Source organism: Ursus arctos, unplaced genomic scaffold, assembly GCF_023065955.2.
Source record: "Ursus arctos isolate Adak ecotype North America unplaced genomic scaffold, UrsArc2.0 scaffold_13, whole genome shotgun sequence".
Lineage (NCBI taxonomy): Eukaryota > Metazoa > Chordata > Mammalia > Carnivora > Ursidae > Ursus > Ursus arctos.
This window is the reverse complement of record NW_026622797.1, coordinates 9426521-9440409: the sequence shown is the minus strand read 5'-3', so window position 1 is coordinate 9440409 and position 13889 is coordinate 9426521. Positions and strand designations below refer to the sequence as shown.

General features: G+C 40.7%; 1 protein-coding gene across 6 annotated transcripts in view; it reads right to left on the bottom strand.

Moving 5' to 3' along the window:
- Positions 1 to 2095: 2095 nt before the first annotated feature.
- SERAC1 (serine active site containing 1) overlaps positions 2096 to 13889 on the bottom strand; it is a 59758-nt gene continuing 47964 nt past the window's right edge. For all 6 annotated transcript variants that reach the window (XM_057310920.1, XM_048226057.2, XM_057310921.1 and 3 more), the window contains 7 exons: positions 11876 to 12026; positions 9942 to 10083; positions 8855 to 8949; positions 7479 to 7576; positions 5848 to 6030; positions 4604 to 4747; positions 2096 to 3153 (listed from right to left, as the gene is read on the bottom strand). In XM_057310920.1, coding sequence (XP_057166903.1) covers positions 3017 to 3153; positions 4604 to 4747; positions 5848 to 6030; positions 7479 to 7576; positions 8855 to 8949; positions 9942 to 10083; positions 11876 to 12026 — 950 coding nt within the window. In that variant the 3' untranslated portion in view covers positions 2096 to 3016. The remainder of the gene's footprint in view (positions 3154 to 4603; positions 4748 to 5847; positions 6031 to 7478; positions 7577 to 8854; positions 8950 to 9941; positions 10084 to 11875; positions 12027 to 13889) is intronic.

Here is a 13889-nt window from a genome sequence, read left to right as displayed (position 1 = left end):
TTATTCTTGCCAATTTTTTTCTTTCAGCACTTTGACTGTATTAGCACATTTTCTGGCCTACAGTTTCTGCTGAAAAATCTGCCGATAGCATTATGGGGTTCTCTCGTACATAACCATTTGTTTTTCTCTTGCTACTCTTCAGATTCTCTGATCTTTAACTTTTGGCAATTTAACTGTAATGTGTCTTGGTGTGGATATGTTTGGATTCATTTTACTTGGTATTCTCTGGACTTCTGTTTGGGGAAGAATTCAGCCATTATTTCTTTGACAAAGCTTTCTGCCCCTTGCTCTTTTCCTTCTGTGAGTCCTATAATGCAAATATTGATTGGCTTGATGGTATCCCATAAGTCCCTTTAGCTATCTTCACTCTTTTTCATTCTTTTTTCTTTTTGGTCCTGATTGGATAAATTCCACTGCCATCTTTGAATCTGCTGATCCTTTCTTCCACACAATCTAGTCTGTCACTGAAACACTCTATTGGATTTTTCAGTTTATTTTCCAGCTTTATAATTTGTTTGGTATTTGCTTATATTTTATAGGTCTTTGTTGAAATTTTCACTTTGCTCAATGATTATTCTTCTGACTTTGGTGAAAAACTTTATTATTCTGAACTCTCTATCAGGTCACTTATCTCCCTATCATTAAGGTCTATTTCTCAAGTTTATCTTCTGTATTCCTGTTTAATCATTTTCCTCAACACTTTCTGTTGATTTCTGTGCATTATGTAAAACAGCCTCTTCTCCCAATCTTGACAGAGTGGGCTTATTTAGGCGATGAAACTTGTCATTCAAGTTTCTCAACTCCTGCTGAGCTCTGGGTTCTCTCTCAAACCTTTGTGACTATCCAGAGCCACCGCCTTTGTTCTTAGGGTCTGCCACCAGTTGATGGTCGGCCGGTCTGCCAAAAACCTGTCAGAGTTCCAAAGGGGAGGAGGATCTGTCAGTACCTAGAAGCAGGCTGATTGGAAGCTGTTCTTTTAAAGTATGTAAATAGACTTCTTTCAGGGAAAGACTGGGAGATGGGTGTTTCTGCCTGCTATCTCTGTGCTGAGCCCTGAATGGTTTGTTTGCTACAGTCCTGAGGGACCTGCAAACACAAGTTCTGCTGGCCACCAGAGCCAGGCGATCAAGGGGTGCATTCCCTGGGAGCAGCCACAAAAGCCAGGGCACCAGACATGCACAAAGTTCTTCCAGGAGACACCCGTGACCTGAAATGGGCCAGGAGGAGAACGCAGATATGGCTCCCTTCCACCTCTCCAGTCTCCATGGAGTATCACAATCAGTCTCTACACGTGTGCTAAATTAGAAACCTGAGCCTTAGGCTGCAGCTTTTAAGATATGCAAGTAGGCATCCATTAGCTAGTACTTATTGTTAGCTAACTTACTATTGTTAGCTAATGGTTACATTCACTGTATCTACATAATAAAACAAGTGGTTAAGTCACTTTATAGGTTGGTGCATAATTAATGTTGATGACCTCAGTTTACCTTCAGATGCTGTAGTCCAGTTTTAGCTTTGACTATCCCAATCTACAAATGTCTACCATCTTCAAAATGCTAAAGACAGGACCCAGCCATTCCATTCTTAGTATATATCCAAAAGAATGGAAAACATATGTGCACATAAAAACTTGTACATAAACGTTTCAGCTGTGTTCATAACAGCCAAAAACAGCACCCAAATATCCATCAGCCGAAGAACACATTAACAAATGTGGTATATCCGCACAACCGACTATTCAACCATAAAAAGGAATAAAGTACCGATACATGCTACATCATAAATGAACCCTGAAAACAGGTTAAGAAGCCAGACACAAAAGGCCACACATTGTATGATTCCATTATATGAAATGTCCATAATAGGACAGACCCATAGAGAGGAAGTAGATTAGTGTTTGCCAGGAGCTGAGGGGAAAAGAGGTGAGGAATGATTGCTAATGTGTATAGAGTTAATTTTGGGGATGATGAAATACTCTGAAATTAGTGGGGAGGGTTGTACAACACTGTATATTTAAAAGGGTGAATTTTAGAGTATGTGATTTCTATCTTAATAATGCTGTTATTTTAAAATAAAAAGTCAGCATGATTTCCTATTTATTCTTTTTTACAGATTTTATTTTTAAGCAATCTCTACACCCAACGTGGGGCTAGAACTCACGACCTCAAGAGTCACATGCTCTACGGACTGAGCCAGGCACTCCATGATTTCCTATTTCTCACATGCTCAAGGTCAACTGATGCAACTTTCGAATGAGCATGAAAGAAAGGTAAACATTATTTAGCTAAAGAGAATCTTGATACTAAGTATTGTTAGTATATATAATGGTTTACAATGGTTTTATTTCATACTCTGGTCAATAATGGATTAGCTACTTTATCGTTATCTGGGAAAAATTAGAAGTATAGGTAGCTACAGTCTGGAAAGAATTACTACAGGCTAGAATTCTCTTAAAAAGAGAAGTATTCTCAGCAATATGAAAATAAAAACTTATAAGGAACTGACCCATGGGTGACAACAGGTCTGACAAAGTTAACATATGAGACGAAGGTTTACACGGATATATATTTTTTAAATTTACAGCACATGGAAACCCAGAACAAAAAGTTTTTATATTCTAGTTCAGTCTCCTCTCTAGTCTAGGTACTTTCCAAATGGTATTTTTATGGAAGGTGAGGATTGTTCTCTCTGTACAAACCACCCGTGTTCCTCCTAGCGTGGGCTGGAAACAGTCACCGATGACAAAAGGCATTTTCTATCCCTAGCAGCTTGTTCCCTGCACCAGGGACAACACTGCAAAACATAAGCTGGCACACATGGAATTTCTTCTAGCCCTTCATTCTTTGATTGCCACTCTGTGTTGGTGCTTTACAGTGCTTGAACTGAGAACCACATTCTGTTGCCTGCAACACGCTCCAGACCACTCGACGCCACAGTGACTATGTCCGCATGATAGCTCAGAGCTTAAAAAAAGAAACGGAACACCAAGTTTCTTGCAAAATGGAAGAAGATTAACTCAGTTTTCAAGGTCTTTGGCTAAAGTTTCACAGATGAACTGTAAGGTACGCTGGTATAAAAAAGCATCTTTTTTCTTTGGCTTACAAATGTTCAAATGGTCAACGTCCACAGGAATTAGATCTCCAATGCCTAAATCTGAAGAAAACAAAAATGTCAATACAATCTAAGTAAAAATCTAGACTTCCCCTGTCAATATGAAAAGATGATGAATGGATAGTTCTAAATGGTGATTTGGTTGTGATAAGGAACTCTAAAAATTAGATACAGACACTGGAAGTTTGACCAACTACGTGACTAATCACACGAGAATGGATTCTCAGTAGGTATAATTTTAAGCTTTTCATAAATTGTGTGTGTGTTCTGGCCTGCCTCATTTAATAGCAGAACCTGAGCGGTATCATCACACCCTTTATATGCGTGCATGCCACTTTTTCTAGAGTTTATATTATTATACTTCGGAATGAGCTCCCCTGTCCTGACGACAAGAACGGGAACGTCTCACATAGGATCCGTTCTTCACTCTGCCAGGGGGAAGATGACTTAGTGCTTGAGAGATCTAGTTGAGTTTCTGATGTTTCAGCCTAAAAAAGCGCACATAGATGGAAGTGGCAAGTAAGTCCTTACTGCCAGGTAAGGAATGCAGGTGCTGGTTATGAAGGAAGACAGACCTCCTTGTGACCCCAAAGAAAGGGCAGATAGAACCATGACAAGGTTCTATCGCTACAAACAGTTGGTCCACAGTATTACCTTTACTTTTGCTTCAAGCTTCCAAAGTCCTTTTGTTCTTCAACCACTAAATAGTAGCTCCTCCCTGTACAGCATATTACTTTATGGTAAAGCCTCTTTGGGTTCTGAGTCTTCCATTTTATTTAGATAATACATAACGGAGTTCAGACAAAACTTGCTCTACAGGCTGAAGAACCATCTGGCAGACACTCCAGACTCCCCCTGTCCCTGAGAGCTCTCAGTATGGCCAAGTGCCACTAACACAGCACCTAACCCTGCCTCAGAGGTCACCGGGTTGGCCAGGTGAGAGAAAAGCATTTCAAGGAGGGAAATGTGTGGGTTATCCACTACATACTAATTTAGGAATCAGTATAGAGAATTAGGATTTGGGCCCTACCTCAATGAGCCTGTAATAATTATAATACACCACAGTAATAGGTATTGGTTATTTCCTTCAACCCCAGGATTATAAAAGAAATTGTTGCTTGACTATTCCCCAAATGTTTAAAAAAAAAAAAATCTTTCATTTATTAAAGCTTCCACACCTTTAGCTGCATGGAGAAAGCTTTAACAATTATCAGGCTGGTAAATGCCCCTTTCGTTGTAGCTGAAAGAAGGACTTTGAATTCCTACCTTAACAGAACAGAGCTCACTGGGGCAACCAATTAACCCCCGCCAGCTAAATGACAGGAGGGAAGAGTAACGCCAGGTTGTATACTGGCAGAGAAATTTTAATCTATAGCTGAAAAGAATAATAGAACCTAGATCTTCATGAGTATAAAAATGGGTTGTTTATAATTAAATATAGGTACCACCAACCAGGCATCTAATAGCAACCAAATTTCAAAAGAAGGAATACCTGCTGACTCCACGGGTACCACATGCAGTTTAATCATGCTACCAATGTAAGTTGGCAGTGTTTCTACAAAATTCAGCACCTGGAAATTTTTGTCTTTAGCAAACTCCAGAAAGTCATCTTGTAGTGTTTTAAGTGCGGGAGAATCTGTAAAATTACAGAAAACAAGATTGTGACAAATTCTGTTTACGTAATTCATAATAAATGTACTAAAGAGAAAATTAGGGTTCTGAGTCAAGATAGTAACTTGTTGATTTTCTCTCCTTCCTAAGAAGTCATTAAGATGAGAGCAGAGCTAAAGCCACACACGGACGGACAGAGGCCAGCAGCCGAGGGAGAGGTTCCACAGGTTACCAGCTGACCAGAAGCATGTGGGGCAATGTGGTATGTGGGACTGGGGTCCCTCAGTGTGCTGGCTGGCACCTTCACCCTAAAGCACAGCTTCCCATCAGTGAGGCCTGTCTATAATCACAGAGTGTCTGTCCCCCATCCTCAACTAGGAAAAGGCAACCAAGACATACCAGACCCTAGAGGATAGCTTATAACCTAAAAGAGACCCAGTGAGCAAACAAAACACCTGGGCACAGAAGACACAGAACTCAGTGAAGAAACAAAGGAACTTTAAGGAAAAACTCTAATTAGTATTGTTAGAATGATTGATTTCAAAAGAATCAGAAAACAAGAAAGCTTCTGGAATATAAAACTTGACTGCAAAAAATAAAGTTCAGTAAAAGGTTTAGAAAAAGTTAAGTAACTCTCCATAAAGCAGAAGAAAGAAAAAATATGAACAAAAAGACAACTGGCATATTAAAGGCTCAGCCAGGGCCTCCAAATTGATTAACGGGGGTTCCAGAAACAAAGAAAATGTTTATTAATCAAAATAAGTATGTTATAATCAATATCCTGAAAATCTTAAGTTTGTTTATATTTTAACAGTTGATTTTCCAAACTCATGGAAAAAAGCATGGAATAATCCTTAAAACATTATATAACTTAAAATTTTAAATATTTAAGATAGTATTAAAATTGTTATATTTGAGCAAATAATGGCTTAAGGAAAGGTATCAAAGAAAAATCAAGCCCAAACTAAAAATTTTCCATGAGAGTCTAAACACAATTTGTATACAAATAATAAAATGGGATGGATAATATAGCCAAGTTAGAAACCGTCTTCTTTTTCTCCTTCTCCTGTATAACTGATATTAATACAATCCCAATTCCCCTTCATGACAGAACATAAATATTACCTTTGCTGAGTTCCTTGACTTCCAAAGAGGGAAAGAGAAGATAGCGAATATTGACAGAGTATTCAGCCAGATGGGATCCATGATGAGGGACACTATAAAAAATTATTCCTCTGGTATTGTTTATAACAGTACTCATTTCTGGCTTCTTAGAGGCTTCCAACAGCATCTTTTTTACAAGAAGACCTAACCACACAAAGAAAAACAATGCATAAGCTGTTTTTCTTCCCTCCATTATTCTAAAACAAGAGGGCGTGGGGAACAACACAAAAAGAGATGTTTTCTTTAAAGTTTAAATAATTCTCTAGAGTCCAACAGACAGGGCCTTAAAATACTAGCACTGGGTAATAATGCTGATCTAGAATCCCGCTGACCCCTGAAGAGCATGGTTTGAATGGTACAGGCGCACAGACACACATGGATTTCATACAGTACTATTAATGTATCTTATCATTTTCTTTACATTTTCTTTATTGTAAGAATACATACAGAATACATACATAAAACATGGGTTAACTGTTATCAGTAAAGCTTCTGGTCTGCAGTAGGCTATTAGTAGCTAAGTTTTGGGGGAGGCAAAAGTTCTAGGCAGATTTCTGACTGCACAGGGTAGTCAGTGCCCCTAAACCCCATGCTGTTCCAGGGTCAACTGTATGTAACACAAGCCTACAAACAGGTAAGATTCTAGAAACTCACTTCAAAGGCAGATCTTCTATCAATCACAGGATACACTATCCCATAGAAGTACTAGGCATTGCTATGTTGGGTGTCCATCAATGAAGTAAATATGCAGCACCATGTCTCCCCATCCTCCCCCCAGTGGCCTACTAGTGACCACACCATTAGGACAGTACTAATATTCAAAAAAGAGCCCCATAAAGCTTCTCCACCATGGAAAACAACTTTTCTGTAGGAAAATGAACCTAGGAAGGCACCATTGCTTCCATCCCCGCACCCTGAGCTTGAAGCTGATAATGCAACACAAAGGTCACTTAGATGGTAACCGTGGATCTCTGTGGACACAAAGGGCTACATCTACCTCTCTCTCAGCAAAAAGCCCCAACTCAGAGTCTGCAATCCTGAGCATTTCATCAGATAAACTAGGCCAGAGGCTGTAGCAAGGCCCTCTCCAAGGCCACCCGTGACAACTCGCGTGAGCTGAGAGGAGCAGATGACACTTAGCAAGCGCACACCAGGACCCAAAGAGCAGACATCTGCCTTCACACCTCCCCCTGCTCAGCAGGCTCGAGGCTGAGCCTGTGGGCTCTGCGATGCTTGGGGGTGCAGGAAAGAAAGGGGAGCACAGGGACTAGCCAGGAATGATGAAGGATATTCACAACTCAGGCTTACAGAAGCCACGGACTGCTTCTGATGTTTACTGATTATTGCTACATGAAAGCATTACGTTGCCGAATGCATGTTTCTTTGATAAGGTTTGTTACTAGTGATCCCCTTGTAGAAAAACAGGATGGAAGGAAAGTAGTAACTTAAAAACTCTTAGCTATAGCCAAAAACATTAATTTAGAGGGAAAGGGGGCCAGTAGTAAGTGAAACAGGGAGCTGAGGTAACAGGTTAGCCCCACCAGCTGACAATAACCTCACGCACTGGCTTCACGAAAATGAAACATACTTACCTCCCATGCTGTGTGATACCCAAATGACTGGCCTATCCCCAACACCAGCAGCTCTGAGCTTCCTTAGAAGTTCGTTGCTCCTGAATGCAATGGACTTTCTGAACAAAATGAAAACAGCAGGCGTGATATGAGGCTATTGATTTCACACCCTCCCCCCATCCAAATTTTACTATCCAAGTTTTTAAGGCAAGAACTTTTATTGGGCCAATATTACAATACTACATTTTGGGGTCAGGAATACCCCTACTCTCTCTACAAATGCTTGTTCCCCATTTCTAACTTAGGCACACTGGCATAACTGGCAATATCGAGGCCCAGAACAAGCCATTCACTTACTAAACAAGCAGGGTTTGAGCATCTAATACGCATCTGGCAATTTTTGCAAGTTGGATCTCACACTGACTGCCCCCACAACTTAGGATGTGTGTCCCTGTGATGATGCGGCCTGAAAATAATGCTGTGTTGTCTCCTCTGAGCTCACCTACATGGTCAGCTGCCATTCCACTTTGTTCTACTTGTATTTATGCTGCAAACATTAAGCTTTCATCCTTTTGGTTTATTTAGAAATACCAGAAAGCTATTAGAATCAGAAAATTCAAAGTGATTTTCGAGCTAAAAGGGAACTTCAAAACTATCTACTCTGGTAGTTTCAAACTGTTTATCTATAAAAACCTTTCCTTGCAATAAAGGTTTGTCAAAACTCCTCTTGGTGCAATGGGGAAAGACCCCTGAGCTCTTGCCTGCTGACCCTCAGAACACCTGCTCTGGCACCTACACGGGGGCCATTCAGAGACCGCGCTCAGCTTAGTAACAGTGACTCAGACCAACGCTCTCAATTTGCAGACCACGCTTCCCAGACAAGTTAGAGGACCTGAGATCACACAGTGGGTCAAAGGTAGAAGCAGCCACCATCTAGGGCCCAGAGCCCAGAGGTCCAGTGCTCCTCCTCCCGTATACACAATCAGCACATAGCACACAAAGTGACAGAGGCTCACAGAAGTGGTGAGCCTATGCTGCTCACCATCTTTTTCTTTGCTTCCTGTAGCCGATACACTTGCGAACACAAAAGCAAAAAGCCTCGCGTTTACTTCTGGGAGTAAAGGAAATTTTGCTATAGAATCCATGGTTCTTACTACTAGAAGAGTTATAAATGAACCCCTGTAGGAACCCAACACTGACACTGTATCTTAGCCTTACACTATTTCATTGTTTATATCTTACTATCTCCTTCTAGAAAGAAGAAAAAAAAGGTTAGGTTTTTCATAATAAAATTCTGTCTGTGGCATCAAAAGATAAAGCTCCCCTCTATCCCTGAGGATTCACTTGTGGCCTGGACCCCGGCCCTTCCTCCCAGTCCACAGCGTCCCCTCTGGTACCTCTCCATAGGACACCTCGTTCTCCAGTCGCTAAGGCTGGTGTCATATTCCACAGATATAATTCGGAGAGCAGGACAGTCTCTTGCCAACCATGTCTATGCAAAATATAAGGTACAGAAGAACACACATGAATTTCCCCTGCTCCAGTTTGCTAATGACACCTGTAACTAAAGGCCACTGTAGACTGACGACTATAAAATATAGCATTACAATAAAGTTAAAAGGGTGACTAGAAAACCAGTTCTGGCATTTTATCTTTTTATGTCTCTGGTCACAAAGAGGCATCAATATTCATAGCAGAAAGCCAATGGGAGTTTCAAGAGAATATTCTCAGTTTTAATGTGCTGTAGCCAGAAGGAAGGAGTTTTTGGAGTCCAGATCAAATTGGCTTTTCGAAAGCATTTAACAGAAAGTTATGATCTCAGGACAGACAGTACAGTGTGACAGTGGGAGATTCGAGCTGAGAATGCAGAGATACGAATGACGGTCACAGTCCTGTCTGTGGACCCAGGGCCAGTTGTCTTCTCCATACGTCAGTGTTGCCAAAGTGCAAATCATTCACCTCCGTGAAGGTGAGGAAGCTACGGTGGGACAAAGCCCTGGAAACGACGCGAATTTCCGTCTTCACTAAGCTTTAGCTATACTGCATGCAATCCGTTCATCCCAGACTTAAGGCTCTCAGAAGAAATATCACCAAGGAAATCCAAAGTTGAATGATTTCTTCAAAGTATTTCTATTTTTATAATTATTAAAATCCTAGAACTAGCTAACCATTATGAATGTATTATTTGTTATATTTTTAACAGGAGTGAACTAATACTGGTCCTTGCCTGTTTTTTCCTCAATGAACTATTCTTTTAGAGTTCTAGCCCACACCCTAACCAGAAAGGACACAACAGAAGGCAGGGTGACAAGCCCAGCTGTTCGTGAACATACTACAAGAGTCCCTAAAGGACAGAAAAACTGCATGGTAGAAAAATCCCAGGAAAAAGAGAAAAATAAGCAAATCCGAATGCAGGCTTCAATAGCCAGAGACGCCACAGCACGTCACAAAGAAGATGCCCTATCAGAGGTGGCACTTCCTTACCTTGGGCCAACACGTCGTATAGCTGGCTTCATCCTCTAAAATCTTTTCCGTTAAAACCTGCTCACTGTCCTGCTGGCGCCATGTTTTGAATGCTGCTCCCATAAGGCCATGAATAAAAAGGACATCTGCTTTAATGGGCTGACTGATGGGGGAGAGAGTTTTAAAAAGAAGCAGAATAAATGCATTACTGCTTTGGTAAGAGTCTGCCTAGCACTCTGCGGCTGGTGCTTAGCAAGTTCACATACAGAAAATAAAACCAGGAAGGCAAGCTGTATAAGCACAGGTGTGGCAAAGACATACATGGAGTGTGCTCACTGCTCTATGAAAACGGAGGCAGAGCCAGTCCTAGCCAGGCTGACCAACCAGAATCAACTGTGATGAGTTTAATAACCAATAAAGTGACGTATGTCATAGACCGCCCTCCAAAGAATTTGAGAATATTCCACAAATCAATAAAAGTATTTAAGAAATTAAATAAGAATGGCTAGTGTAGTTTCAAATTGAGTATGCATGAGAGATTTTTTAAAACTTATCAAGGGGGGCACCTGGGTGGCTCAGTCGTTAAGCGTCTGCCTTCAGCTCAGGGCGTGATCCCAGGTCCTGGGATCGAGCCCCGCATCAGGCTCCCTGCTCCGCTGGGAGCCTGCTTCTTCCTCTCCCACTCCCCCTGCTTGTGTTCCCTCTCTCGCTGGCTGTCTCTGTCAAATAAATAAATAAAATCTTTAAAATAAAATAAAACTTATCAAGGAAATAAATGTTTATCAGAAATGAGATTTTAGGGGCCCTGGATGGCTCAGTCGGTTAAGCATCTGACTCTTGATTTCAGCTCTGGTCATGATCTTAGGGTTGAGGGATTAAGCCCCATGTAGGGCTCCAAGCTCAGCAGGGATTCTGCTTGAGATTCTCTCTCTCCCTTCTCCCCTCCCCCCCACTCACTCTCTCAAATAAATCTTTAAAAAAATGAGATTTTAAAGTATTTCATAGTCTTTAGATATGACTTTTTTTTTTTTTAATAGGAGGGCAGGGGTAGAGGGAGAGGGAAAGAGAGAATCTTAAGGAGGCTCCGTGACCAGTGCAGAACCTGACATAGGGCTCAATCTCATGACCCTGAGATCATGACCTGAGCTGAAATCAAGAGTCAGATGCTTAACCACCTGAGCCACCACCCAGATGTTCCTAGTTATGACACTTCTAAAAACTGTAGATAGCATATGACTTGTAAGCTATTTATAGTACACGACATATAAAATACATTTCCATATTATTTTGTTTATAAATTAGAATTAACCACACAATCCATTTTTCAATTAAATGATTTTGCTATTTTCTGAGGTATTATTTTCAAGTACCTGTGAAAAATCCAAGAAATATGTTAATTTTTTCATTGTGGTCCTTCCTATATTTATTATCTCAGCAATGATACAACAGAAATAATCTTAAGGAGGAGCATGAGTCAAATTTATTACAACTTACTCCTTCCAGTGCACGATTTTATACATTGCATAAATTTTGTCCAGTCCTTCTGAATTCTAGACCCAGGCTAATAGATGGTTGCCTGCATAGGATGTCCTATCTCCTCCCATCCAGACCAGCCTCTACAATCCAAATCAGCTATTAACTCAGATCTAGAGGAAGCAAGTAGTGAAACAAAGAACAATGCATTACAGAGTTTAAGGGGGGCACATTACTAGAGGTGAAAGCGATCTTACTGAAGGTCAGCCCTTGGTGTAAAATCACGCTGATAATTTAGCTAGTTCCATACTTTCATGACAGCCTGCAATTCTTCTCAGGTTATTACAGACAAATTGTATCAGCAAATAAGGTTCTCGGGATTATTTTTAAGGTATTTAACATCTGAATTATGCAGAAATAAAGTAAAATGATAGGCCCCCTAGGCTTTACGCCCCCACAGGAGACAAAGTGTCTGATCTCACCTTGTGCGGTACTGGGGGTGTAGCACGTACACGCCATCCTGGTATTTTTCTTGCATGGTCTCTCGGTCTAGATTAGCCAGGGTTCTGGCGGCATGTGAGGCCTCCATAATGCGGTGAGACTTCACTGCCTCCGCCAGTATGGAAACCCAGCCTGGTGAAGAGAACAAACGCACTCAACACCCACACCACTCCGTCTCAGACTGTGAGCGGATTCTGACTGAAAATGGCGGGAGAAAGGCAGACACCAGTGTCTGCCTCACAGAAAAGAAAGAATACTTCAACTCCATTCTGCCCTAAGGGCCTCCACATCCCACGGCACATGATGTCCCAAGACAGGTACCCTGTATAGGGGTCTCAAAGAAAGTAGGAGGGGTTTAAGAACCATTTCCTTTATTTACAAAATCTAGCTAAAAGTTGCAATTACTAGAGATATCATCAATAATATGATATTCTGCTTTTAGTGAGAATTACTAAACTCAGTAAGTTTTAGTGTCTTAGATTTAATCCAGAAACAAAAATTCAGAAATCATATTCTCTCAATAGATGCAGAAAAAGCATTTGACAAAATACAGCATCCTTTCCTGATTAAAACCCTTCAGAGTGTAGGAATAGAGGGTACATTTCTCAAGATCATAAAAGCCACCTATGAAAAACCTACAGCAAATATTATTCTCAATGGGGAAAAGCTGAAAGCTTTTCCCTTAAGATCAGGAACACGACAAGGATGCCCACTCTCGCCACTATTATTCAACATAGTACTAGAAGTCCTTGCAACAGCAATCAGGCAACAAAAAGGTATAAAAGGTATCCAAATTGGCAAAGAAGAAGTCAAACTGTCTCTCTTCGCAGATGACATGATACTCTATATGGAAAACCCAAAAGAATCCACTCCCAAACTATTAGAAGTTATAGAGCAATTCAGTAATGTGGCAGGATACAAAATCAATGCTCAGAAAATCAGTTGCATTTCTATACACGAATAATGAGACTGAAGAAAGAGAAATTAGGGAATCCATCCCATTTACAATAGCACCAAAACCCATACGTTACCTTGGAATTAACTTAACCGGAGACGTAAAGGATCTATATTCTAGAAACTATAAATCACTCTTGAAAGACATTGAGGAAGACACAAAAAGATGGATTGAAAGAATTAACATAGTTAAAATGTCCATGCTACCCAGAGCAATCTACACTTTCAATGCTATCCCAATCAAAATACCGATGACATTTTTCAAGGAACTGGAACAAATAGTTCTTAAATTTGTATGGAACCAGAAAAGGCCCCGAATCGCCAAGGAACAGCTGAAAAGGAAAAACAAAGCTGGGGGCATCACAATGCCGAATTTCGAGCTGTACTACAAAGCTGTGATCACAAAGACAGCATGGTACTGGCACAAAAACAGACACATAGACCAATGGAACAGAATAGAGAACCCAGAAATGGACCCTCGGCTCTTTGGGCAACTAATCTTTGATAAGGCAGGAAAAACCATCCGGTGGAAAAAAGACAGTCTCTTCAATAAATGGTGCTGGGAAAATTGGACAGCTACATGCAAAACAATGAAGCTTGACCACTCTCTCACACCATGCACAAAGATAAACTCCAAATGGATGAAAGACCTCGATGTGAGACAGGAATCCATCAAAATCCTAGGGGAGAACATAAGCAGCAACCTCTATGACATCGGCCACAACAACCTTTTTCATGACACATCTCCAAAGGCAAGAGAAACAAAAGATAAAATGAACATGTGGGACTTCATCAAGATAAAAAGCTTCTGCACAGCCAAGGAAACAATCAAAAAAACTAAGAGGCAGCCCACGGAATGGGAGAATATATTTGCAAATGATGCTACAGATAAAAGACTGGTATCCAAGATCTACAAAGAACTTCTCAAACTGAATACGCAAGAAACAAATCACAAAATGGGCAGACGATATGAACAGACACTTTTCCAATGATGACATACAAATGGCCAACAGACACATGAAAAAATGTTCAAAATCATTA